The sequence below is a fragment of the Aptenodytes patagonicus genome, chromosome 25 (genome assembly GCF_965638725.1).
Source record: "Aptenodytes patagonicus chromosome 25, bAptPat1.pri.cur, whole genome shotgun sequence".
In the NCBI taxonomy this organism is placed as follows: Eukaryota; Metazoa; Chordata; class Aves; order Sphenisciformes; family Spheniscidae; genus Aptenodytes; species Aptenodytes patagonicus.
In genome coordinates, this window is record NC_134973.1 from 5,430,137 (window position 1) to 5,457,913 (window position 27,777).

Here is a 27,777-nt window from a genome sequence, read left to right on the forward strand (position 1 = left end):
GGGACCCGGCTGCCGGGCTGAGCCCCCGCGGCACGGCCGTCCCCTCCTCGGCTATTTGTTTCTCCCTGCCTGGCTGACTCTGAATACAGTTCGCATTTCACTCCTAATCGCCTCTCCTTAGTTTTTAATCCCCTCTCTCCTCCCGGGTTGCTTTTCCCTCTCCTCCCTCGCCTCCTCTCCTTCCCTCTCTCCCTTCGCCCTCCCCCTCCCTGCAAGACAAATTACCCTTAATGATATGCTGAAGGCCATGACACCCATGTTGTCTCTTTGTCATCCTTCGCGGTGCAGCGTGAAAAGATAATACAAAATGCGGCACTTATCTACAATTGAGCGCCAAGACAACTTGCTAATCCCTTAATAACGCGGCGGCCGGGGCCCCATCGGCTGGTGGCTCCCGCTGCCGCATGCCAAATCACCGCCGTCGCTGCCAGAGGCCAGCCGTGCCCCTCGCCGGCGCGGGCACACGGTGCGAGCCGTCTGCAGGGGCCGCGGGTCCCCCCCTGGCTCCCGGTGGGGAGATGGCGGCAGCGGATGGGTCTGTGGGGGGAAAAAAAGCTCAATAAATGGACCCAAAAGGATGCGGCGAGAGGATGGGGCAATGGGAGCGTCAAGTGGCAGCGTGGAGGGGGCAGATGCCGGCCCCAAGGTTAAAAGGGCCGTATCCCTGCGGGCCTGATCCTGACTCCGCTGGTGCCCATGGAAAACTCATCCCTGATGGCTGCCCTCGGTCCAGCCCCGCTGCGGAGCGGAGCGAGGCACGGCCTCGACGTGCGTCAACCCATTGCACGTCAGTGCGGCTCCGGGCATCCCAGAAGGGTTTATGCCCTGTGCCCACCCCCTCCAGGGTCCTGCCGGGGGACGAGCATCGCTGTACCCAGAGCATGACTGCCCGGGACGGGGACACTGGGGCCCCCCGAGTCTGGCATCCCCCCGCCCCGCGCTGCCGTGACGGACAGAAATTGCCACTTAATTTCCGGCTTCCTTTCCCCTTCCCACCCCTGCTGTGATTTACCTCTCCCCAGAGGAGCCCAAAAGCTGTAAACACACTTTTATTTGTCAGTTGTATCCCTGCAGCCAGCGAGGCTGTTGAAAAGGTAATATATGATTTCAGTCCTCTTTGCTTGATGATGTCGGGATTAGGAGCCCTACATATTTTATAGAAACCTCTACATGATCTTCCTTTATAAATCATTTAAATAGGAGTGTCTTTTCTTGGTGTGTGATATAAAATATTTACTGGAATGGATGAAGGCTATTCATCCGTGTTTACCCTCCCGCTTTCCAGACCGGCTGCATTTACAAACAGCTCAGCCCGGCGCAGCCCTTCGCCGGCTGCCTGCGAGGAGGAGCTGGTTCAACGGCAGCTCGGCCATGGCACGGGGAGGGCGACAGCCGGGACGGGCTCCCTGGGGATGGGAGCTCCCGCCAAGGGGAATTTTGGGGGCTGGCGCGTTCCCCCAGCTCCGATTTGCTACAAAAAAGAAACGATTTTTGTACAGCATCCCAGAGCATCCTCCCCGTAGCGCCCACCAGCCCCGTGCCAGGGCGTGCTGTCCTTCGCGTGGCCGGTTCCAGCCTGCAAAACAGGGGTCCCCTGGCAGCTCCCGTGTTCCCAGGGCTGGACTCCCCCCTTCCCAGTTCACCCCAGCACCTGCCCAGCCCCGGCTCCAGCCCCGGCAGCCTCCGCAGCATCCCGCTCCCCGCCCCATTAGCATTCATTGCAATTCTTTTCATTTGTTACCTGGCAGGGGAATGAAAACACGTTGTTCCCCCCAGCAGGGTGTTTCCTACGGCGAGCCCCAACTTTTCAATCATTTCTTGGCACCGCCATGGCAGAGAGCGGCCCCCCCGCCCCCCGGGCAGGAGCCATTGCTATTAAAAGGCTCATCCAGGGGCATGTATTTTACATAAGACGCCTTGTACATGCTGTGCAACATTCAGGAGGATCATGCTGGAGCAATTGGTCCGAATATAATGCTGGTTACCTTGCGAGAGAGGAGCTCGCCGAGGGGAATGGATGCTCACTCCATGCCTGGGGGGAAGAAATCGCTCCCCAGCAAAGCGCTCGGGGCTGGCAGGGGGCAGGGATGCGGATGCTCGGCGCCTGCTTCGCCTCTCCCACCAGCCAAGCCAGGCTCAGGATGGGGGCAAAGGGGCAGGGAAGGTGCCCTGGGTGCAGGCGAGATGCACTGACCTCCCGAAATGCTCTCACCCATCGCTTCCTACGGATGCTCCCACGCCCAGGGGGCTGCAGCAGCCCCCAGCCCACCCCTCCATCACCCAGCCCGCGAGGCCGCCCTCACCCCCTCCTCTCCCCGGGGCGGGGGAATTAACAGCTGAAGAAAACTAAATGTCTAGTGGCCTGAAAAGTTTCATTTCCTGCGAGCAGGGCCCCGCCGAACGGCATGTAAAGGAGGCTGCCATCGCTGTGTGCAATTACACACCCGGCTGGCTTATTTCATGGAAATCAATGGCCGCAAAGGGACAGCGCGGGGGCTCCACGCACCCGCCTCCCCCCTCCGCCTCCTCTTCCAGCCGCCCGCCGGCACCAGGCACGGCCCCGCATCCAGATCAGCCGGGAGCAAAGGTGCTGGCACTGCTCGGGGAGCAGCGATGGGAGCCAGCATCCCTCACCGCGTGCGACTCGTCTCCGCCACGGCTCAGCAAACTCCTCTCTCGTGCTATTTTCATAAATCATCCCCCCGATCTGGTATTTTCCTGGGTGCTCAGTGCCCGGCAGCTTGTTACATGAATGTTTTGGGTTGTATCACTTGTACCTATCAGGAGATAAGGCTGGGGAGAGGGATGGCGGGAGGGAAGGCAGGGAATGAAGTGCAGATGTGACAGCCCAGTAGCAGAAAACAAGCAGCAGGGACGGCGGGTCCCCCTGTGCCGCTTCATCAGCACTTTCCTCCTGCGAGCCCGGCTACCTCTTGCGGTGATGGATGCACGCTCCTATCGGAGCTGTGCCAAAACGGGGCAGGAGCCTGTGCCAGGAGCTGCCGGAAAGAAGCGACGGAACCCGGGAGGTGCCAGCAAGGCTGCGGTGAGCACAGGGTGCTGCAGGGCGCTGTGGTCTCCTGCGTCGGATGGGACCGGGGGACGCAGGGACGAGCCCCCCAGCCCTGCTGCAGCCGGGTCTCTGCTCGGCTCTGCACGGCTGCTGGGGGACCGCGGCGGCAGAAGGAACCGGATGGCACCATGCAACCTCGGTGGCCACCGTGCAAGCTGGTGCATCCAGGCGCCTGAGCTCTGCAGCATCCACAAGCCCTGTGCAAAGGCACAATGCCACGGGGGACGCAGGGAGGCGAGGGGGCAGCCCGGCCTCTGGGAATTCATTTAAACGGAGCAAATTCAAGCCAGATGCTGGGGAGGGGACGTGGGGCAGCTCGCAGGGAGGGAGCCCAGAGCACGTGGCGGGGAGGGGGGCAGCATTTCAGTGGGTGGCCTGGCTGGAGGGGGGGGGGGGAACGGGACAGGATGGTGTCAGGGTGCCAGCAAGTTTGGGGAATCGAGCGGGCTTTGCAGAAAGGATCACTTTTAGCACGGGGTGCTCCCAGCCCCCTCTGCCTCGAGCAGCCCCATGGAGAGCTCAGCTTAGCTCAGCCCGTCCTCATGTTGTGACCGTTTCCCTCGGCACACAGCGTCCAGGGCTGCACCCAGCGCTGCCAGAGGAGCTGAGGAGGCATCCCCGCGAGAGCGGGCACCAGGCTGGCCCCTCCGCGGTGCAAATTGGGAAACCCCCGCTGCAAAGCACAGCAGGGATCAGACCTGCCCAGCTGAGCATCCCTCCTCTGGCTGTGTTTCGCCTGCAGGCTTCTGAATCTGGAGCAAGAACAAGAGGAGGGAAGCCAGAGAGGCACCAGGGGAAGTGGTGAGCTGCTGGCCAGATCCTGAGCCTCACCGAGGTGTAAACCTGGATGGTATCACCAGGGTTGGGGAGGCTACACCCTCCTGAGCAAGCTGCAGATTGGGCTCCTGTGCTGTCTGCAGACGTAACTTCACGGCAGGTGGGATATCCCACGGGCCAGTGGAGCACGGTGCGCCTGCTGCCTTCATGGGATTAAAAGAAAAAAAACCTACTGCCGCTGAAATGCTGAAATGGAGCAAGGAGCGGCGTGCCGGCGGAGACGCACAGTAGCTGCTCTCCTCGGAGAGGTGCGTGCTATGACCAGGCAGCTACCGCCATGGGGGCTCGGGACCCCTGAGCTGCCCCGGTACCTTTGCACTGGAGCGGATCGGGAGCACCAACGCAGGATGCCGCAGGGTCACAGCCACGGGGCTGTCACCTCCCAAAGGCGCCCTTGGAGGTGCAGCTGGGGCGACCCAACCGTGCCCGTGGCCGCCAGCACCCCAGCAGCCGCCCCGCATAGACACGAGCTTTGTCCCCCCAGGATCACGGGGGCAGCTCCTGCCACCGCCTCTGCGGCCAGACGCAGGTCCGGCAGTTGGTCGGAGAGAGATGGAGCCGAGCATGTCCCTGGCTGGGAGGAAGAGGAGGAGGAGGGTGCAGAAGGGAGAGCGTGTGCTGGAGCAGGGCCGTGCCAGGAGAGCTCCCCTTCACCGCTCAGTGGAGGAATTACGGCACGTGGGAAAGCTGAGGTCCATGAGCTGTCCTCATCCCACCCCACGCCTGAACATCTGGAAGGAGGGCACAGCCCTGGCCCCCCCGCACCCGCACCAAGCCCAGGGGTCCTGATTAATTGGCACAGCCATATCCCGGAGGAAATCAGCCCTTAGTGCAGCGCGGGGAGATGAAGCTGTATCTCCGCCAGCCCTGAAACCCTGACTGCTGGTGTAACGGGGCTGTCGACCTGAGGGGCTGCCAGTGCCCACAGGGCTGGAAAGCCCTGGCAGCGACAACGTGAAATTGGTGCTAGAGGAGACCCTGGCCCATAAAAAACCCATTTCAGACACCGCCAGCCATATGTGATGTCCCCCCCCGCTGCCTCCTGCCTGCCCGTGGTGCTGGCCGCGCTCAGGGGCATTGCCCCCCCAGCCCAAGAGCACCCCAGGGCGAGAGGGTCCTGGGGATGCCCCATCCCATCCCTCAGCCTTGGCTCCCCTGCTCCAGCCGCTGCCCTGCGTGTGCCTGGACCCCCACTCATCCCTGCACCCCATCCTGCCCCCTCGCCCCCCCCTCCCTGGCTGCCAGCAAAATCCTGATTGCAGCTGGGACTAAGGATGTTCAGGGGGTCATGGGGCTGGGGGAAGCTCCCATCGGGGGTCAGGGACCCCCCCCCCCGGGGCTGGGGGCCGTTTCCTTCCCCTTCCTTCGCACATGCTGCCACGTTTAAAGAGATTTAAGACGCGTTTCATTTCTCTGGGTCAGCGTGCAGAGGAATTCTTTCTTTTCCAGCAGTGCCAGACACTTCAAATAAGGAAAGAGACTGGAAACCCATTCCCCGACAGCCCGTCTGCTGCGGTGGGTTATTCCCCCCCAGCATCACCACAGCCTCCAGCCGGGCAGGGAGCCGCGGTTCCCCCACACGGTAACGCGGATGCTGCCGATGGGATAGTCGGTGAGCAGCAGCCATGCTCGGGAAGGGAACGACCCCAGCCCTGCTCGCTGAGAGGGGACGCGGCACTGGGACCTTGAGCTTCCCTCGACCCAGGGCTCGGCCCCGCAGCGGCTGTTTCAGCCCCAATTATCAACTGCATTAATGACCCGGCTCCAATCCCCTGTGCGCCAGCGCTTGCAGCACGTGGGCACTGCAGCGGGTCCCCATGTCCCCTCTCCCCTTCGCACGAGGCTGGTGAGACCCCAGAGCTGCAGGGACCCCCCCATGCACGAGTTGCAGGGAGCCCGGCCGTGCCCTGGCCTCACCGGCAGCCCCAGCCCCGTGTGCCCCCATCCAGCCCCGGGTTAAATACAATAAAGGACTGAACTGCACCGGCAGGCGATACCTGGTGGTGCCCGGAGCGGGGCCAGCCCCGGCAGGATGGAGCGGGAAGAGCATCCAGGGCTGGACCAGCTCTCCATCACCACAAGTCCTTAAATCAAACCACAACACCTCTGCAGGAGAGATGGGCTGCCCGATCTAAATGATCCCTTTCAGGCCTTAAAAATCCATGACTCTATTAATTAATTACTAACGATGATCTGTCTCAGCCTTGCGCCTGCCAGTTTGCTATTTTTAACTCCATATTTCCAACCCCCAGTGTTAAAAAAATAATGAGTCAGGCCTCAAAAGAAACTACTGAGTCGGTCTAAAAAATCGCCTTTTTTTTTTTTTTGGCAAGTCCCTGCCAGGCCCTTTCCCCGGCACTTTTCACTGCCCAAGCCCATCGCTGGCAGGAGCCGGCAGAGCTGGCAGTGACCACAGAGCTCGACACGGCACCCACCTCCCCGGCCGTCGGTGCTGGTATTTCCCCCCGCCCCCGGCACGCAGATGGCCCTTCTTAAAAAGCAAAATTAGTCTTTCACCCTCTCGTGGCAAACTTCAGCGCCTCGGATCAGCTGTACGAGCCCAAATTAATTAACAGCGGCTTCTTCCTATTCTGCTAATTATGCTGAAATACGCATTAAGCGCCGGGAATGAACATGGGCCGCACAAAAAAGTTATTTAGTACTTAAGGAAAAAAAGAGCACGCGGGGGGTGCCCTCCCCTCCCCTCCCCGGCTGGATCTGCTGTTCCAAGGGGTGGGAGTTGCGGTAGGGTTAGCAAAGGATGCTTGTGGTGCCACGTACAAGCAGCCTGTCCGGGCTTTGGTGGCCTCCCGGGACATCACCTGTTGGTGGCCCGACGCCGCCCCAGCATGGGGGAAACTGAGGCAGAGGCGGGCGAGCAGCCGGGGTTGCAGCAGCACCCGGGGAGACACCGGAGCATCAGAGCCCCAAGCGCCCACCCGCCAGGCTGCATTGCCTCCAATAATTAAGTACTATCAACAATTGCATATTAATTAATTTAATATCCATTATTATTCATTAACGCGGTAATTAAATCCTTCCCGTAATTAACACACCACCCAGCAGAGCGGTCTGGCATCTCAGCCCCGTTGCACTGGGGGAGAGGGCTGCATGGGGAGCAGGGACGGAGCCAAGCGCGGCCACCCCGGTGCTGGCGTTGTCGTCCCCCCCCCCAGCTCGCTCCGGCCGGTGGCTCCCGGTGCCTGTGGGGGGGCCGGACCCCCCCAGGGACACGGCGCGGCTCAGCCCGAAGCGCCACAGCGGCGGGAGGGAAAGTCATTTCTCGAAAGCAAGGGCCTCACATGACATTTATTTTTATTTTATTATAAAAAAATACAGAATCCAAATGGGGCGGTGATCCGGTTACCATCAGCACGACGTCGAGGACGAAAAGCGGCGTGTCTAAGGACGAAGCTAGGCGGAACGGAGACCAACACGCAGAACCAGCGCCCACGATGGGCTGCTCCCGAGGGACAGCCCGGCCACAGCGAAGCACCCCCAGCCCTCACCACCCCCTCGCCTCGGCTGCCGGCCCCTGCCAGCCTTGCTGCCGCATTCGCTTTTCCACTCTCCCACAGTCGCTGTACACAATATAGATATTTATATATATAATCTATATATATATAAAACACAGACCGAAGGCCAGGTTTTGCCGTCGCCGCTCCCCCACGAGCCGGCACCGTGACAGCGGGCGGGTGCTGCCGGCTCCTCGCCAGAGCCCGGTGGGTGCTCAGAGCCCGGCTGAGTGGGTGCCCCCCCTCATCCCCTGGATGAACATGGTGCTTTCGCTCGCCTTCGAGAACCACAAGCTGGTCTGGACACACGGGGACGGGACGGCAGGGAATGCGATTTTTTATTGGTTTTCTTTTTTTTTTTTTTTTTTTTTTTTTATTTTTTGGATGGTTGAGATGAGCTTATTGCGAGATTTCAGCTTCCTAGTCTAAAAAATAAAAATAAAATAAAAATAAAATAAACCCTTCCATAAAATTCATTCTCAACAATACATAAAAAAAACCGCTCACAGTATAGCGCTGTATGTACAGGGACGGAGCCCCCGCCGGCCCCCCCCCGCCGCCGGAAGGGTCTGGGGTGCGCTCGGAAAAGGCGCCCGCGGGAAGGGCTTCGGTCGTGTCCGAGCCCATCGTCATCATCCCACAGGACCACCGAACCCTGGGGCGTGGGGGGGCTCTGCGGGATGGGCACGGGACCCCCCCGGCTGGGACAGCCCCAGATTTAAGGCGAGGAGGGGTCGGGCCCCGGGGGGACCCCTCCTTGGGGACCTGCCGCCCCTGGGGTCAGGGCCAACCTCGGATCAGGGGTTTGGGTGGGTTTTTCCTATTAATGCAAAGAAGGAAAAGGAAAAAATCCCCAAGCCCGGCCCTGGAGCCCTGGGGACATTGGCAGCAGCCGGGGCCACCATGGGGAGCGCCGCAATGGTCCCGCATGCGGCCGCCGGCCCCCCCCGGGGGGATGGGGGGGTGTTCTCATACCCCCAAGGCGTCGGGGGGGATCTGGCGCAGAGCAGAAGGCTGCGGGGGAGGAAAACCTGCCCTGTGGGCAGCGCCGGGGCTGGCACGCTCCTCCTGCCCCAGCGAGATCAGCCCCGCCATGGATGGGGACTCCAGCCCCGGGTCCAGCCAAACGCCCTCGGAGCGATCCCAGCTGCTGGGCGAGCCCGGCCCGCCGGCTCCCAGCGCCCGGCGGCGCTTCATGTGCCAGCCGGGCATCCCCGGTGCTCCTGGCGCCAGCCGGGCATCCCCGGTGCTCCCCTCGGGTGCGTCCAGTTTGCTTTGCTGCCCGCAGAGCTGCCCGGGGTCCCATGGGGACAACAGTGACATCCACGGCACGAGTGCTGGGGACAGGGTCACCCCACCGGGGGCTCAGCAGGGGCTCGTGTCCATCTGGGCCCCCCGTCCCTGTCCCTCCGTGGCAGGGGGGTGGCAGGGAGAGCGTGGCGGGGCCGGCACTGCAACGTCCTGCTGCTGGAGCGAGAGCCGGGCTGGGAAGGAGTCTGCGACAACGGAGCCGTCGGCACCATCGCTGGCATCCCGTCTCTCCCGGCGTCCTGGTGCTGTCCGTGACTCTGCCCGTGGCCGGGCGAAGGCAGGATGCCGCTGCCACCCCGGCGAGGGGCTCTGCGGGAGGGGGCTGAGCCCGGCCCCCTGCAGGTCAGTCTGACAGGGAGAAGCCTGGACTGAAACAACCCGACAAATAAAAATAAAAATATTTTTTCTTTAAAAAAAAAAAAAACAAAACCAAAACAAAACCACACCAAACGAGGACTCTGTATTTGGTCTAGAAATGTAAAAAGCAACATCCGACAGGGAGGGCCGGCGCTGAGTGAGCTGCAGCGCAGGGACGGGAGCTTTCGGCGTGCGCAGCCAGGATCCGTCCCGCGGGGCAGCCCTTCACCATTCCCAGCGCGATGCCCCAGCACGGGTGGCCGTGCGAGGACGGGGACTTCACGTGGCGGCAGGATCCGGGTGAGCTTCTCGCTGGCAGCACCAACCCTCCGTGCCGGCGACCTCCCCGGGCACTGTCTCGCTGCTGCAGGAGCCACGACTCGAAGGCGATTTGGGGTGGCCAGGATCCGTCCCCGGGCTGCTCCTTCCCCACAGAGCCACTCCCCGGCACGTCGGCGTTGGCGCTACGAGGCCAGGAGCGTCCAGACGACCGGCACCACCACGAGCACGGCGTGCGGGACCCTGAGGCTGCAGCAGGAGTTGTTGCTGGTGAAAATGGGCTCCGGGGACTCGTAGAGGGAATCGTCTGTGGAAGGGGAGGAAGAGAGGGAGGCGTTGAGCCGGAGGCAGAGCCATGCGGGATGGCCGCGCTCCAGGGCGGATCCTGCCCTGGCAGAAGGGGGGTGATGCTCAGCACCCCGGGGGTTGGGGTCCGGATGCTGCTGATGCAGCAGCATCCCCCACGGCGAGGAGCCGGGTACCAATCCCCCCTCAAACCCTGGCACCGTCTCCAGATTAATGGGATTTAAAAAAAAAAAAAAAAAAAAGGACTCGGGGACTCCCCGCCTCCCCGAAGGCGCCGCTGCCAGACCTGAAGCAGGGACACCAACACGCAGCTCCGGCAGCCCCGTGCCGCAGGGGTAGGCAGCGCGGGGACGCCGCAGGATTGGGGGCTGGAGGGTGGGCGAGGGCACGGGGTGCTCTGGTTCCTGCCTTCTAAATGGGATTAGGCAGCGTTTCACCCCGTCCCCTCCTAAGCCTCCCTGACAGCCCCATGTGCCAGAGGCGGGTGCCGTTGCGCGAGGGGGATTAGCTGCGGTGGCCAGGGCGGCTCAAACATGGCCGGGGCTGGGGACGGACCAGCCCGTGTGGGGCAGGGGCACCCGCTCGCCAACAGCCCGGCGGTCCCGCAGCCAAACCCTGACCGGCGGCAGCTCAGAGCGCGCCGGGGAACAGTTCAACGATGGCTAAAGCTGTTAACACGCTCCCCGGGCTCGGCTCACTCATGTTTGTTACTGGATTAAGGATTTTTACAGACCCGGAGCCAGGAAAAGCAGACCCTGGTCCTGTCTGGGGATGCTCCATCTGCCCACGCACCCGGTCCCCTTGTCCCCCCCATCCTGGGGGGTCCCTGGGTGGGGTCCCCCCGTGCCAGGCACTTGCAACTGAGGTTTCAGGGACTCGTCCCAGGGCCAGACCCAATTGCCTTGGGGTGCCCAGCCCGGGATGGCCCTCGGGGAGCCCCCGCAGCCCCCAGGGCAAAGCCCCTCGCAGCACGAAGGCAGCCTTTCCTCTCCACGAGGCATCAGTGTAATAAAATCCCAGTATTATTAAAATACTAAAAAATAGTATCAGGAGAGAATTTTTCCCCCTATTATGCCCTAGTCCTGAACAAAACAGGATGATTTTTTACAGATGGTTTCATTATATTGGGTTTTATTTTAAAGCCATGCAAATAAAAAAAAAAAGAAAGACATCCTTTTAAATGGTGACATTTCGCAGGCACTCAGCCCTTCCCCAGGGAGCGCTGCTGCCATTTGCTAATTACACATTAACAGGAGAAGAAAATTATTAATTTGTTTTTTTAAATGGCTGAGTTATTTGATTCTGAAAAGTAGCCACTGTGCAGAGATTATTATTTCCCCCCCCCCCCCATCTGAAACTCAGCGGCAAATGTCCACCACGCAGGTGATGCGCCCGCCGCGGTCCAGACACCGCCGGGACGGCTCTGGCAGGGCTGCGGGCACCGTCCCTGTCCCCATCAGGGTGCTACCCAGGTGGGACCCTGGACATCCCGTCCCCCTCCGTGGTCCCCACTCGCCTGGGACCACCGGCCGCCGAGAACATCACCCTTGCCCCGTGGGGCAGGACCGCTCCCCCCCAGGACCCCCCCCAGCTCACTTACTTGTTGGCCGAACGTAAACCTTCAGCTTCAGGCAGGGCCTGTCCACCATGTTTGGGGGGGATGCGGCTGCAGAGAAGCAAAGGGGAGAGAAGGGGGCGGGTTAGGGGGGGCAGCGGCTCGGCCCCCACCATGGGGACGGAGCAGAGCCCGGTTCGGGGCAGGGATCCTCCTCAGGGACCCCTCGAGTGTCCGCGTACGCCATGACCCCCTGCGGCACCGCCGAGATGCCTGAGGCAGGGTGGGGAGATAGGCGGCCGCATCCAGCCCTGCTGCACAGGACCAGTGATGGGGGGGGGGGGGGGGGGGGGTGTCCGAGCTGGGAGGAGCAGAGCCCCCACACGGCGTCACCACACCTTAAAAGCTGCCACGGCGGCCGCCCTGCCCTGGCACAGCTCCAGCGGCAAACCCTGCCTGCTGAGCCCATGTCAGGGCTGTTTTGGCTGCCCGCACCCCGGTGGGACATGGCAGGGGGGAACACCCCCCGGGGACGAGCCGGGTCCGCGTCCCCTCCCGGGGTCACCTCAAATAAATGCTGAAGCAGCTTGAAATGCGGATCATAAGGCTCCGCCACAGAGGCTCCCCCGAGGCATTGCCTCGGGCAGAGGGAAAACCGGGGGTCCCAGCACCCACCCGCTCCAGGGAGAGCCCCCCACCCAGAGCCAGGGGGGCCGCATCCTGCAGGGAGCCCGGAGGAGGTGTGGGGGGGGGACAGGACACGGTGAGTGAGCTGCCCCAGAGCATCCCCAGCACAGCAGAGCCCTCACCCGCCCTCTGCCTGAATTTAGAGTGGGCGGGAGGGCTGGGGCAGGGGCAGCCCCAGCCCAGGTGAGCCCAGTAAAGGGTCCCTGATGGTCCCAGCACAGCTGGAGCTTCCCTTTGGGGACAGGGTACGATGGCTCGCGGGGCTTTTGTCCCATCGCCTGCGTTGCAGGGGGCTGCGAGAGCACAGGCGGGGCTGCACGGCTCTCCCTGAACAGGCAAAATGAGGATAAAGGCACAGAATAAAAATAATACTCATTGGGAGAGAGAAAGGGAGTAATTGCAATGATTATCTTGGTGAAAGTCCCCTCTCAATATGAGAAAATGTGATTTTTATATATATGTTTTTAAAGGAATTTAATTTTCTTTTCTCTTTTTTTTTTAATTAAAGAAGGGGAGAAAGCATTATTCGCAGTAAAGTTTAATTTCAGCTGGAAGAAGGGGGAATTGGGATGCTGCTCACAGGAGAACCAGCAGCAAGGGGCCAGCCCTGCCGGGGCACACGCGGTGCCCTCCGGCGGCACCGGGCCACCACCGTCCCTCCCCTCCGGCGCTTCGGGAGGGACACGGCGGGGGCCCTGGTACGGATGGTGACACGGGGGCCACCCCCCGCTGCTCCACAGGACCCGTTTGATTTATTTTTACCAAATAAAACCGCGTGGCAGCTGCAGAGGGGCCGCCGGCTCAGTTGGGTTCCCGACCCCCACCTGGCCCCTCTCTGCACCCCAGCACCCCCCCGCGATGGGGACCGTGCACCCCCAGACTCCTCGAGGGTCGCATCCAGCCCCTGCACCCAGGTCAGCATCTCACCCACGCCACCGGCGCTCCCATGGGAACGGGCGCAGCTCCGGCACCCCTGGGCACAGCCATGTCGGGGAGATGCCGGGGATGCTGCAGAGCCTCCATGGGTTTTTTTTTTTCCCTTCCCTTTTCTTTTCCTCCCTGGCGCTTACACCCCACGCGGGGAAGGAGAAGGTCACGCGAGCTGCGCCCGGCGCCTGCCGTGCCGTGCCGTGCCGTGCCGAGCCGCACCGTGGGCATCCTGCAGCAGCTCCGTCCACCGGCTCCATCCCCAGGGCCAGCCCGTGCCCTTGACCCGGCACGGGGAGCACAAGCGCGTCCCTGTGCCTGCGAGGTTAATGGCATTCCAATTTGCGAGCTCGAGGAGGAGGTAATTTCTTTTCTTTCATGTCTGCTAAATACGGTTCCTCAAAGAGGCATAATTTCTAATGTTCCGCATGACATGAATTCTAACCGGTTTAGCAATGATCGGCTTCACCATTTACTTCTGTGTAATCTCTCCCTAACGACATTAAAAATAAAAAAATAAAAAAAATAAAACGGGGGGGGGGGGAAGAGAGAGTTGTAGATGCAGTTATTTCACGAGTGACATTTTACAGGGGGAGAAGGAGAGGGGGGAAAAAATGGTAATTTAATATAGATAAAAGGAACAAATTAAGTGGGCTGAAAACAGATGCTTTAGGAAAAAGGGGGAGAAATAATAAGGAAGATAAGCATGCCGGCTGGCTCCGGCGCGAGAAGAGAGGCGTCCCTGTCTCCCTGTGACACCGTCGAGTGCTTGGGGGTCATGGTTTCTCTTTTTTTTTTTTTTTTTTTTACCCTTTACTGATTGCCACACTCCCAGCACCTGATCCGTGCCCCATTAGCTTATTTTTCCATGGCTCCGGCGGGCTCTCGAGGAAGCCCGTCTGGCTCCTCTCCCCCTCCTCTCCCCTGGCCCCCATGCCCGGCCGCTCCGGAGGCAGAAATTCAATGAGGGGCCTGATCTGCTCCACCCCGGGGGTCCTGATCCTGCAACCAGCGCCCGGGCGCCTGCAGAAAAGTTTCCCCCGGAGCGGGTCGGCCAGCTTGGGCTTCATCTGTTGGGTGAGAAAGGGGAGCGCCGCCCCGGGAGAGCACGGGAATACACGGGAGCGTGTGGGAATACATGGGAGTGCGCCGGAGAGCGTGGGAGCACATGGGGCCACTGCCTGGGGCTGGCAGGGCTGCGACACCGCTCCGGTGCAGCACCTTTACCGGTGCCTGGTGGTAGTCCCACGGGGATGAGACCGGTGTCCCCATCATCCAGCGGTCCCTGGTAAGTCCTAGTCACTCTCGTGGCCACCCCATGCCCATGGCTGTGACTAAGTCCCGGCAAAGGGTTTCGGCACCAACCGTGCGCTGGCCGGGATCTCTGCCTTGAGCCGGACATGCCGGCGCTGCCAGCACAAGGGCACGGCTGGGTTTGGGGGCTTTGCAGCATTTTGGGTCGCCAGTGCAAACCGAGCCATGGCTCAGCGCCCGGGTCCAGTCTGCACCGCGGGGCGATGCGGGGGACGTCCCGGGGATGCTCTCGCCAGACCCCCGCCCATCCCCTCCCCACCGTCCCCGCGGCGGCCCCTACTCACAGATGTAGTAGTACTCGTGGCCAGGTCTGAACTCGAAGCCCAGCGAGAAGGGGGTGAAGAGCTGGAACTTCTCCGAAAACTTGAGGGGCCCGCTGGGGGAGTCGGGCCGGTTGCACTCCCAGCGCTTGAAGCCCCTCTGCCGGTGGTCGCAGGATGCGTGCCCCTCGTAGTTGACCATGTAGAGGATGTAGCGCTCCATCCGCTCGGGCAGCGGCTCCTCGTAGTGCGGGCAGTAGATGTCCAGGTAGTCGTTGATGCTCACCTCCACTGTGTAGTCCCCGCGGTGAAACCTGCGGGAGAAGCCGGCGTCAGTGGGACCATGTTTCACCAGATCCTGCCGTGGGGATGCCAGAGACCCCGGGCACGCCGAAACCCTGGTTTGACCATGACCCAGGGCCTGATCCAGCCCAGCCCAACCTTGCACCGCTCTCCTCTCCCCATCGCCCCCTTCCAGGCACGCCAGCCCCCTGCCCCTACAACACCCCCATTAACCTACAAGATTAACCCAGAGCCTCTTTGTTTTACGCCCGATAAACCGGCACCACTTGGTAGTAAGTCACAAAAGAATCATTATTCACAGCGATACCATCGAAGCGTTGGCATCGCTGCAGCTGTGCGCTGCAATCCCAGTGTAATTTGCGTTTCTGGCACTGATTATCTGAGAGATTAAGGGATTAGCGGTGCTGGAGAACGCCGCGGCGCATGCCGGCAGCGCCTGCCCGGCAGCCACCCCCCACCCCCCCCAGCTCCTCGGGGCGACCCCTGCACACCCCCATCCCCAAACTGCACCCTGTGGGGGGACGCTGCAGACCCCCGGCGCTACCAGCACCGCAGCCGATGAAGCTCACCAGCCAAACGCACCGGCTCCCCCAGGAGCCAACCTGGCAGCTTGGCTCCCCCTCCCCGCCATGTCGAGCACGTTTTCTTTGCTAATTAATTTGAGGCTCCTGCGGCGTGGCCCTCCCGCCAGCAGAAAGCCCCCGCCTCGGCATGACCAGGGACGGGGGACACCCCACAGCTGCAGGGTCAGTGCTCCCGGACCCCGAGGACCGGCTCCACATGCATCCCTGCAGCTCGGCCCCGGGGTGGTCAGCAGCCAGAGGGGCCAGCGCAGCCCTGGGTGGGACGAGGACGGTGGCCACGGCCCCCCCGGCCACCCCAAAGCGGTGTCTCAGGGCTCCCCAACACCCCCTGTGCCCTCCTGAGTCTCTAGTAGCTGCGAGCAGGGCTGAGGCTGGTTCAAACTCAGCACATGGGACACCCCAAGCATGCATCCATGCATCCCCGGGGCGGCCGAGCGCCGGCGGGGCAGGCGGGGATGGGAGCGAACCACCGGCAGTGGCGGAGGGTGACCCAAAAGGCACCCAGCACCCCAAAAAGGGAAGGGGGGGCCAAAGACAGGAGGCGGGCGGGGGGGGCTGGTCCTCCAACCTCGCCGGAGCAGCCGAGCAGCGTCCTGCCCCCATCCAGCTCATTACCTGCTTCATAAGCACTCTGATCACACAGGGAAATACGCTAATTAAGGAGAAGGGTTTTTCTCTCTCTCCTTCTCTCTCCTTTCCCGAGTCAGTTGTGCCAACCCTGCCCCTGGCAAGGTAACATTTTAAAATGTAAAATTAATACAAAGGGCCGGGATTTACTGGGAAACAATTTTCAAACGCATACAAAACAATAAAAAACCCCTAGCACCCCCCCCTTCTCTGTGCCTTTTATTTTAAAAAATTATTTATTTTAATGATGGTTATTAAAGCCCAAGCAAAGGTGATTGTAACAGGAGGGCCCACGCTTATCAGGGGAATAATAATAATAATAATTATATTTTTTGGGAAAAAAAAAAAAAAATCAACTAACTCCAAGGGCCTTCTCCAGACTGACAAATTGCTGAATTAAAGCTGATTAGCTGTGATAAATGGCACAGACGGAGACGGGCGCTGGCGGGCGCTGGCAGGGCGGGTCATCCTCCACTGGGGGGGCGGCGGGTGCTGGGGAGCTGCGGGGACCCCCCACACGGTACACCCCCGCCTGTGGCGGGTCCTGGGCTCCTCCCGGCCCCACCGAGCACGGTGGAGATCCCCCGTGCCCACCCGGCACCCCCGCCCGATGCCCCTCGGTGTCACCGTCCCCACCACCCGTGAGCCCACCTTCCCGCCCAGCCCAGCGCTTTCAGGGTCACAAGGCACAAAGTCGGGTTTAAAGCTAAGAACAGGTTTTGGGGGGATGGATGTGGGGTGGGGGGCTCCAGCCTTGGAGGTGCTCGCAGCCCCCCCCGGCCGGCCGCCCCCCAGCAGGGGCTGGCCGAGGGACCCACGCCGTGCCCTGTCCTCATCCCCATCCCCGTCCCCATCCCCGCAGACCCCTCGCCGGGGCCGGGAGCGGCAGATGGTGCCCAGGTGGCTCCGAATGGATGAGCCAGGGTCAGGGACAGCGCGAGGCCTTAATTGGCCCCGGGGGACGTTGTGCCGGAGCCCACAACAGGGCTGGACCGGGCGTCCCTGCCATTGCACCGCAGCTGCAGCCCCCAAGGCACAGACGGACCCCGATGGGATGGGACGGGCAGGGGACGTCCCCATCTGCCATCATGGGACACCCACGCTGCAGCCCAGATCCTCCTGTGTCCCCTCGAGTGCCGGGGGGGTGCTGGGGGGGCACCGGGGCTGCCTGGACCCCGCATTTGGGGAGCGGGCAGGGGTCGGGGCACTGCCACCCCCGGGGCTACCCGTCCCCAGGTGCTGGGTGACTTTGTCTTGGCTCTGTCCTGGCTTTTCCTTGCCGGCAAATCTTCATTTATGTCTCCATTTCCCCCTGCCGATTCACCCCCTCCTATGAATATTACATTTCTGCCTGATCAAATATTCCCTCCCAGTGGCTCTGCCGAACACTGCGACACACACGACCCGGGGACCCAAAGCAGCTGCTCAGCAGGAGCGTGGCTGTGCCGCAGCACCGGGCGCCGCTGCCCCGGCACACCGGGCAAAGCCCAGCACAGGCGGCTCCATGGAGGAGGGAAGGGGCTTATTCGGAGGAGCCCTGGGGATGCCCTCAGGAGGGGGATGCGGGGATGAGGGGTCTGTGCCACTGTGCTGGGCACGGGGCACCCCGTGGCCGGACAAGCAACTGGTGCAGGGACGGCGGCTCGTGGAGCCGCTCTGTCCTTGTCCTGTCCCACCCCAACCACCGGCCATCCGGAGCTGCTACCGACCTCGGCTCAGCACCGGACCGGAGCTGCCACTGCCTCATCAGGGCTGACTTCGGCTTTATATTCCTCGGGCACCATCAGGCTGATAACCGCACCGACAGCCCGGATCTGGGGGTTAGCAGAACGTGCCCGTGTAACGGGGTGCTCCAGCGCTCACACCAAGCCCCTGTCCCTCCGGCAGTAAACGCTTGCAGCCAACTCCGGTGGAGCAGCCGGCACAGTGGTGCTGCCGGGACCCCACACCGGAGCAGCAGGGATGGATCCAGCACACACCACCCCGAAAGCCGCCCCCAAGCAGCAGTGCCCACGCAGAGACCCGAGCACCCGCCGGCGGCGCAGGGCACACCTCGGCGTGGAGCAGTCGAGTGCGCGGAGAGAGGCGCCGGCGCTCGGACACGCTCAGATAACCGAATTTGCTCACAGAGGCGCGTGGCGGAGGCTCACGCCGAGCCAGCCCCACGCGCACGCACGGAGCCGTCTGTTAATTTGTTATCGTTTAAGTCATTCAGTTCGCAAAATGTCAACAGCATTTTAAAAACCCGCCACCTGGAAAGCGCGCTGTCGCCCCGTGTAATACCCGCAGCAGGGCTGCCAGGCCGCGCTAATTAAAATGAGTGGGATTTGAACTGTCTAAACGAGGCACATCGCTAATTTGTCTGCTTCAAAACAGAAAAACTAAAATGCGCTTTTCAGCGGGGCAGGGAAGGGCGAGCGGCCGGGGCCGAGCCGGGCGCCAGTGCCCCTCTCCTGCTCCCTGGTTTCGGTGCGCTCACGGTGAGCAGCGGCACGCTTGCAGGAGCTGCAGCTTTGCAAACCACAGCCGAGGGCCCGCTGGGAGCTGAAGCGGGCGCCCGGGCAGAGCCCTGTGCCCGGCACGCCTTGCTCCATGCAGGGCATGCACCACTTGGGCCAGCGCAAACTTGTAGTCCCCGTGCCCATGGACCTGCGCCCATGTCTCGGGGTTTCCCCTTCCCTACGGCTGCCAGCCCGGGGTGAGAGGGACGAGGAGCCCTGTCCCCAGTTCCACTGAGCCCTCGAGTCCCTGAGACACAGGGACACCGGCTCAGGGCAAGGACAGGGCAAATCCCCGGGTCCCCTGCGAATTGCAGTAAGCAAGAGGAGAGACCCTGCTTTGGCACACCAACAAATGCCAATTCACAACATTTTCAAGCCAAATGAAAAGCTCAGCTTTGAGCAAATCCAGGTTTCTGTTACTCCGACTGGAAATGTGCAGCCCTGGCCCCTCTCAGCAGCAGGGACCCTGTGTCCCCCCCCGGCCGTGGAGCCGGGGCAGGTCCCCCTGCCGCGGTGCATGGCTGCGGGAGGCAGCCAGGTGATTCTCCATCCAGCAGCTACAGGGTAATTACCGTCCCCTCAGCAGCTTGCACTTAAATGCTCGGGAAAATAGAAAGCATGGGCGTGCTCCGGAGAACGTGCCAGCAGCAGGGCTGCACCCCGGGGCTCACCACAGCCGATCGGGGCCCAACAGCGGCGTCCTCTGCGCTGCACCTCTGCAAGCTGCACGTGTCCGGCACAGAGCAGCCCCTCGCCACAGGACGGCTTTGCCAGGAGAGGCTGGGGGGCTCTCCCTGCTCCCCGGCCAGCCCCTGCCCCGACGCTGGAGAGCTCAGCAGTGATGGGGTGGCTTTGCCCGCGGGGGTGGCAGCAGCTTCGGCTGCCTTGTCTTCATGCCCTGCAATGCATGGAAAAATAAAAGAGGAGGGTGCTGGGCTGCACAGGGCTGGTGGGGTGGCTGGGGGTCACCCCAGTATTGGATGCAGGGCAGCCCCCACCCCTCTAGGACAGACTGCATCGATGCCATGGCCAGGGTGATGCACACCATGGGACGGGGCTGATGCCATGGGACGGGGTTGATGCCATCGCCAGGGCCAATTCCATGGGACGGGGCCGATGCCATCGCTGGGGCTGATGCCATGGGACGGGGTTGATGCCATTGCTGGGGCCGATGCCACGGTCCACCACGGCTGCCGGAGCCCCGCCAGTGGGCACAGAGCTCACCCAATGCCAAAGGGGTTAACGCGGGAGCTTTGTTTTTCCCTGACAGAGGCGGATGGAGCAGCCTCCCCGCCTCACCCCAGCGGGATGTTACACTTGACAATTGACTACTCGCAGCTTTCAGCTCTGTCAGCTACCATTAAGGCTGGGATCCTGGCTAATTTGGTGCTTCATTAGGGGCATTCGTTACTGTTAGCGCTGCCTGACAGCCGGGCCTGCTCCGCCAGCAGGGCAGGGGACAAGCAGGCTGCTCGGTGGGCTTGCTTGCCCCATGGCCCCTCCGCCGCCCCCCATGCGCGGGGGCTCCGGTGGTGGCACGGAGGAAACCCCCTGGGGACAACCCACGCCAGCACACCCTCCCCGGGACGGCCACGGCTCCCGCCGGACGGCAGCACCGCAGAGCCAGGGGCAGCTGTGCCGTGCTCCCACCCCCCCTCACCCTGGGGTCCCGGTACTGGGACCTGCCACCCACCGAGCCCGGCGCTGCTGGCAGCCGCCCCGCTCTCCCCTGGCTCCATCTCGGTTTGCGTTTAATTGATAATATTCCCGGCGCCATCACGTGCCTGTCCCTTTGCATGACAAGAGTGGGAATCCATTGGAGTGAAATTGCCTGGAATAAAATATCAGAGCTCGTGAAGCGGCTCCGCCACCCTCCCCTCCTCCCATGCCGCGGCAGCACCCAAACCCTGCCCGAGCCCTGAAGCTGCTCCGGGCAGGACAGCATCTCCATGCTAGGAGTAACGAGACCCCGACCCTGGTCCTGGTCCCTCCCACCATGGCCGGTGCCTCAGTTTCCCCTCCGGGTTGCAGCGGCTCCCCGCAAAACTCCCAAACAAGGGCAGCGACCCAGTGCGGGAACAAAGCGTATTTGTCTCTCAGTCTTGCTACACCCTGTAAGACCAGCCAGTGTCCCAAGGGTTAAATAATTCAGATTTTTCTTTCCTGAACAGCTTGAAAAAAGATATGATTGCGCTTGCTGAAATACGTGGGGGGGGGAGATATTATGGATGGAAAAGAGCTATTTAAGCTGAAGAACAGTGTTGGCACATAAACAAATGGGTATAAACTGGCCATGAATAAATTGAGGCTGGAAATTAGGAGGTTTGTAACCGTCAGAGGAGCGAGGGGCTGGAAGGGGCTCGCGGCGGCAGGGGCAGCGAGGCGAGGAGGGGTTTGGGGCAGGGTGCTGCTGGTGCTGGGGTCCCAGGCGCGGGGGTCCCCCGGCTCCAAGGGCACCCGTCCTCACGGGGCCAGGCGCTGAGATACTTAAAATCTCCCTTAGGCTTTCATCTCCTGAAATCTTCATTCAAATAGTCACAGCGTGATCAGGAGTAATAAGCCTATTACAGAGTAAAATAAAACACAGCAGCGCCTCTCCCCCCCCCGAAACCAGCCCCCAACCTTGCCCACCGCCCTCTCGCTGTCTTTTAAACCCAACCTGATGAAAATTCAGCTGCGGAGCGGCCAACGCCAGCCCCCCGCCAGCCTCCGTCGTGGTCCCCCCCCGGTAAATAGGCACAAAGCGGCTCCTCGGTGCTGGGGGGGCGGCAGGGAATGGCCCCTGCGGGAGGAGGCGCCCGCCCGACTCCTTTCAGCAGCGTTACGGTTCTTTTCTCCATTAATCCCGTTGCTCGGCTGGTTTCTGGCATGTCCGTAGCCAGCGATGGACTTCACGCCGGGAACATTTAAGCTGGTTTTCCCATCTGTTTCTCTTTCTCCTTGGACAGCCGGCACCGCCGCGCTGCGGAGCGGAGCGCCGTCCTGCGGGAGGCTGAAGGCAGCGCCGGGCACGAGCGGCGGGAGACGGACGGGGCTGTCGGGGGATTTTGGCCACGTGTTGGTCACAGTGTCCTGAAGACAGATTCATTTTCCCCGCTCAAGAGCGGTCGCAGCGCTTGAGGCAAAAAAGGTGAAAGCCACTTGCAGGGTCCAGGAGGGGATGGAGCTGGAGCTGGATGCACCCGGACACCTGGGTCCATTTGGCGTCAGTCCAGCGGGGTCGGGTGTCCCCCCCGCCCCGTCCCACCACCCCACCAGTGCCAAGGTTTATTTTAACCATTTTGGTAAAATGTTTTGCATGGCCAGAGAGCGAGCGTGGCCACCCCGGCAGTGGCACCAGCACCCGCCGCATCCCAAACCTCCGCCGGGCTGTGCAGGAGGATCCCAGCATCCCAACCCGGCCAAGCCCCGGTGCTTGCAGGAACGAGATGATGCTCGGGGTTACGGCAGGAGCCGCCCCGTCCTTGGGCTCGTCTCTCCCAGCCCTGCAGAACGGAGATGGCGATGAGCCCCCGGTCCCGGCGGGGCCGTGCAGCACCGTGCGCACTCCAGCGGTGTCCCCAGCGCCGCGGCGGCGGGGCAGAGCGGGGAAGCGCGTCTCGTTCTGCGGCTCACAGTACGCCTGTAATGTGGTCCAGAGGGACCTGCCGTACACACACCACCTAAATTATTTAATTTCTCCAAACTGCTGCACCTTTATAAATCATTAAAAGCTCCTTTTGATCTGTGTTAATGAGGTTTCCTGAGTGCGGTGGTTGGAAACACACTTTGGCGCCAGATAGCGAATCAGCTAATTAAAAAAATAAAGAAGGAGCGAGCGGGAGCGCGGCGGGGCAGGAGGAGGGACGGGCACCGGCACGGGGCAGTGGGCACCAGGACTCTAGGCACGAGGGCTCCCCCCGCTCTGGCCGGGTGGTGATGGGGGGACACGGGGTGGTTTAGGGATGCCCATTATATTTTTCCCCTTTTCTTTTCCTCAGGGACAGGAGAGAGGCGTGAGGACCGTTTCGGTTGGGGACTGTAGGTGCTGTCCCGGTGTGTGCTGTGCCAGCCCAGAGGTTGAAAGCCCGGGGTCGTCCCTTTGCTTCAGCCGGCGGTGGCGAGCCACCAAACCCGGCTGGTGCGCCGGGAAATGGCCCCCCTCTTAGGGGAGCGGCGGGATGGAGCGAGCCCCCCGGGGCTGCCGGTGGGAGCTGGGGCTGTGCAGAGCTGCGGCCGGGGGGGAGCCGACGGGTCAGATGGCGAGATACCGGCGGAGCAGGTGTCAGCGTCACTTCGCCAGCCCTGACAGCTTTAATATCAATATTTATCTCAACTACAAAACTCCGAGCCCAGCTACATATTCAGCAGCTCGATTACAGTTATCCGGAATGACGGCGACGGCTCCCACGGACGGGAGGTTAGTTTGGGCTTAATGCTGTTTGACAGTCCTGGCGCAGCCGTGGCCGGCAGCCGCGTGGCAGGAATGGGGACAGGGATGGGGATGGGGACAGGGATTGCGACAGGGATGGGGATGGGGACAGGCAGCACCCCATCACCTGAACCGGAGAGACTGAACTGTGCCAAGAGCTGCCGTGCCAGCGGTGGGACGTACGACCGGCTTAGCACAGTGTGAGCCCCAAGGGCCCCCTGGCAGCCCACCGAGCCCCCTCGGCACCCGTTCTCCCTGGCAGCAGCCGGCACAGGGCAGCGTGCACGGGCTGCCCGATCCTACCTGCTCCAACATGCCCCCACGAGCCTCTCCTGACACACGCTTGCCTCCTTAGTCACCGGGACCGGACCGGCATGCCCTGGCTTGGCTTTGGCATCAGCCTCCCTGAGTCACCCCCAGTCGCATCCTGTGCAGCCCACAGGGACAGCGTGCCCCGGCATCGGTAAATCGTGAATGGATTCATCATTAGTGTGTTTTTCCACCCAGCATCTGAAGGATGCACACCCTGGTGGGGAAGGACCCTGAGAACCAGGTCTCAGTTATTTTTTCATCCTTAAAAACCTGGCAACTATGGGCTGTGAGCCTCTGTACCGGGCGCTGGTTTGCAGCATCGAGCAGCGGTTTCACCGAGCGGCAGTTTCATGGCACAGGCGGTTCCCCGGCGGGCACCGTGCCCGCGGCGCAGGGCCAGCTCTGCTGCGAACCCCAAACTCGCTCCTCCCAAAAACTGCTTTTTCCCGACTTTCTGGGGGTGCCGCAAAGGCCACTGGCACCACACGGTTACAGTGAGCCGGAGCACGCGGTGGGAGGACATGCCGGCACATGCAGCCCCCCGGGCGGACTGGGGAGGGCAGGGCATTGTGGGTAACGTATGCAAATTCCCATCTAGAACCAACACTCACCGGCCGGTGAGCGCTTTCCCCAGCCCCGACACCCCTCGAGCCAATGTGGGCTGGCACCGGCGGCGATGCTGCTGGTCAAGGACCGGTGCTGGTCCAGCCGGGACCAGGGAGCAGCAGCCCCGCCGGCTGGTTCCGCCTGGCCCTCCTGAGGCTCACTCCTTCATTTAAAGATATTTCCCTTTCCTTTTAATGTAAATGACAGAAAAACCCACAGCGGCGATCAGACACGGGAGAGCGGAGGTAACCTCGTCCCGGCTCAGCCGCGCTCCCACAGGAGACAACGGCTCCTGTTACCTGGGGCAACGGCGGGGAAATTATGGCTGGCATCTAAATTGCCATCATTATGCTCCAGAGCCAACACTCCCCATTTACACTTTATTGTCATCTTTTGCTTTAGGGAGATGCTGAGATATTACAGGACCGGGTGACAGAGTGGGATGAGATGGGATGCACGACGAGATAGACACGGAGATAAATGGGTACACCCGGAGCTATTATTTCAGCCTGTTTGCAGATCTAGAAAAAGAGCAGCAATCCCCACTCCCCCAGGCTAAGGGTAGGCTTTATAACAGAGTAGAAAACAAAATTTGTTTAAATGCAAGCGCCAGCCTGCCGAACTGGCAGCACTCATCAGCAAAGTGCCGGCATCATGTTCCGCAGCTGCCGCCCGGACACATGGCACATCAGAGAGGTTTCCCACCAAACCGGTGCCGAAAATGCAGCCGAAGCAGCCCCAGCTTCCCTCCCGCTGCGTCAAGAGGTCCTACGGCAGAGCCTACACGGTGCCAGGCGCGTCCTATCACCGTTCAGTGAGGAAGCACTCAGCCACTCTCACCTCTCAAATACTCTCGGGATGACACACTTATCTTACAAGATGTGCCCTCAACCATACAGATTAATTTGGAGGCAGAATCAGGCCGGCCGGCTCCGGGTGTACCAGGCAAGCGACAGAGTGACTTGGATGGAATAACTCTTCTCATGGGCTTTCGTGTACGAATCGATCCTCGCCGGCGCTCGTGGGCAACTGGCACCGGGCTGGGGCTGGCACCCCATTGCGGGGCTGGTACCCATTGCAGGGCTGGCACCCCATTGCAGGGCTGGTACCCCATCTGCAGGGCCACCCCAAAGGGTACTCATGGCCACCCCAAAGCAAAACTGCTCTTGATACTTGAAAGACCAAGTTTATTCTCCCCCCGCACTTTTTGCAAAGTTGCACAAAGAAAAAGAAAAGCCAAACCTGGGCATCGTTCCTCCCCCTGGACCAGGGCGTAACAGGGCTGGGGGGGTAGAGTAAGGGAGAGCTGCTAGAGAAGTGGAGGGGGAAGAAATGTGGTCTTTCAAGTATTTTCAAGGAAAAAAAAAGAAAGAAAAAAGCAACGGAGTTCAAAAAATGAGAAGCTTTTCAGGAAAGAGCCAGGGCTGCTTCGCCTCCCCGGCCCCGTGCTGGGCTCCAGGCTGTGTTTTGCCGTGCACAGGATTGGGAACCTGCCGCAGATTTTGCTTTCTGCCTCCCAAGATCCCTTCCCACCCGAGCGTCTCATTACAAGGGAAGCCGGAGCTTTTAGCAGCACACACGTTTGGGACCAAATCTGACCGGACAAGGCAGAGTTTTTAACACAAGCGCTGATTAGATGGGAGCTGGCTGCCCCACGATGACCAAGTACAGCACAAACGAGCCGGGTGGCCGGATCCTGCACACTGCTCCCATGATGCAGGCATGGACCAGACGGGTTTTCCTTGGGTTCACAAGGCTACTCACTTGCCCGGAAAAAAACACAGGTGTCAATTGGAAATACATATTTTTAACACACGAATACTCCATTTTCCGTGTGCCAGAGCCCTATCCCCCAGCTCCCCGAGGGGACAAACCCACTCCCCAGCCAGGCGAAGCCGGTCCTCGCAGCAGCAGCCCCTTTTTGGGGTGCTCTACCGTCACCCCCCAGCCAAAGCCCCCTGGAACCACACCAGCTGCTGCAATTCACACCACTCACCCCTTATTAAGGTGGATGCTCATTAGCCCAGCACTGAGACTAAATCAATACTGCCATTAACAGACTATCCTGAATTAATGCATTTTAACCTGGCAGGCCTTAGGATATTGGTCATTTTTCCACTTAACCTGGCAGGAGGAGTTTTTTCCTTTGCCAGTGCCCGGTGAGCGTGGCAGCGGCTCGGGGAGGGACACAGGGACAGTTTATCCCAACCAGACCTGTCCACCCGAGATGCTGCCGAAGGGGAGCAGGACCCCTGCCCAGGAGCCCCGGAGGGGACAGCTGCTCGGGGGGGGCTGGAGGCAACTGCAGTGGAAGCCCTTCTCCCCCAGGGATGCCACTGAAGGCAGTGCTTTGCTGCCAGCTTTTGGCTTCACCACCAGCTTTTGGTCAGCCCATGGTTGCTGGGTGCTCCTGAACCTCAGGAAGCATCATCAACGCAAGGGAAGGGCAGCCTCTGCCCCATGGCTGTGGGGCTGGGGATCCCCGGGAGGACCCTGTGGCGTCTGCCCCAGCATGGGGACCCCCGGACCTCGACCCTCCGGTGCCACTGCATCCCCGCAGCCTGCCCAGGTTGGTCCATCACTGCTGCCACAGGCCCCCGGCCCCTGCGCCCTCCCCAGACCCCGGGGCAGCAGCAGCAGAGCTGTTTTCCCCCAGGCACCCCAGAGCCACCCTCCCCTGCTGCTCCCTGCCTGCCTCGCAGTGCCTCTGGCTAAACAGAGATCAGAAATGTTAGATCTTTCTTAACATCTCCTGCCAGCACTGTCAGTGGCCCTCTCCAGAGTACCAGGGCCCTCTGTTATGTAAACACAGCACATTCTCTGTCAAAGATTAAAAAAAAAAAAGGCTCATTTGCACATAAAAGCAGCCTCTGCACTAGTTACGGGCACTGTGGCATGTAAGGAAGACTGTAGGTTAAACTCAATAATAAAGCGAGGCGGTGCAGAGGTCCCTGCTCCAGCTCCCCCTCCTGCAGCCCAGCCCCGTCTGCTCCTGGACGGACTCTGAGGCCACCGAGCGGTGCCGGCCACGAGTCCGCGGGCCAGGGACCGGCAAGGCATGGAGATCCTGAGGGACAAGATGTGGGTGAACAGCCCCGATGCCCCTCGCTGCACCCTGCCCTGCCACCGCAGGACCCTCGCCCTGCTCTCCCCGCCCCAACACTTCTCTGTGCCCCCCTCGTGCCAGCCGCTCGCCCGCAGCACCCCCAGGCCCAGCCGGGTCCGCAGCCCAGCACTGTCTCCACCTTCTCTGCTCAGCATCCCGGCCAGACTGGGGCACGCTGTCCCACATCCCTTCCTGCATGCTTTTGGGAGCACCATACGTGCCTGCAGGGCTGCGGCCATGAGCGGGACTGACCATTGCCCTCGTGCCCCGGCACGGCTCGACCAGCGGCACCACCGAGCATCACCGCAGGAGCAACTCCCAGCTAACGAGGTGCAAGGAGCCGTTTGCCTCTTGAATCGTGAATGCAACGACATCTCTTGCCGCCAGCCCTCGGCGCAGAGGTGAAGCGGTGCCCGCTCCGCTCCTCTCCGGCGGGACGGCACTGGGGGGGTCTCCAACTGCGGCTGCCCGTCGCACTCCCCAGGGAGTGCCCGCGCCTGCCTGGCTCCATGGATGGCGGCAGACAGCCGTACGTGCAGCCGGGGTCCGCGCAAATTTAATCAGATCAGAAATTCATTGTCGGAGAGACGGCTGCTGGAAAGTGTAACGGTAATTGTGTTAGTGCCGGCAGTCCTGCGGCCTCGGCTCGCCACGCTGTTCCTGGAGAGCCGTGGGGGCATGGTGGGATCGGCACAGCGACGCTGGGGCAGGGGGCTTGCTGGGGGCCCAAAGCCCCCCGGTCCTGGCGGGGAGCAGGCAGAGAGGACCGAGAGTCCTGGAGGCAGGGAGGGAGCAGGGAGAGGGCCAGGGGAGGGCAAGCGGAGCTCTGCAAAAGCAGGCAGCCAGATGGCTCAGGAGAGGGCAGAGCCGCGGCAGCAGAAGGTGTTTATGGTGGCAGCTGACAGC

General features: G+C 61.5%; 1 protein-coding gene across 1 annotated transcript in view; it reads right to left on the reverse strand.

Moving 5' to 3' along the window:
- Positions 1-9,175: 9,175 nt before the first annotated feature.
- Positions 9,176-27,777, reverse strand: part of EFNA2 (ephrin A2) — a 48,368-nt gene continuing 29,766 nt past the window's right edge. The window contains 3 exon segments of the mRNA XM_076359140.1: positions 9,176-9,679; positions 11,279-11,344; positions 14,446-14,735. Of these exon segments, the coding sequence (XP_076215255.1) occupies positions 9,558-9,679; positions 11,279-11,344; positions 14,446-14,735 (478 nt within the window). The 3' untranslated portion in view covers positions 9,176-9,557.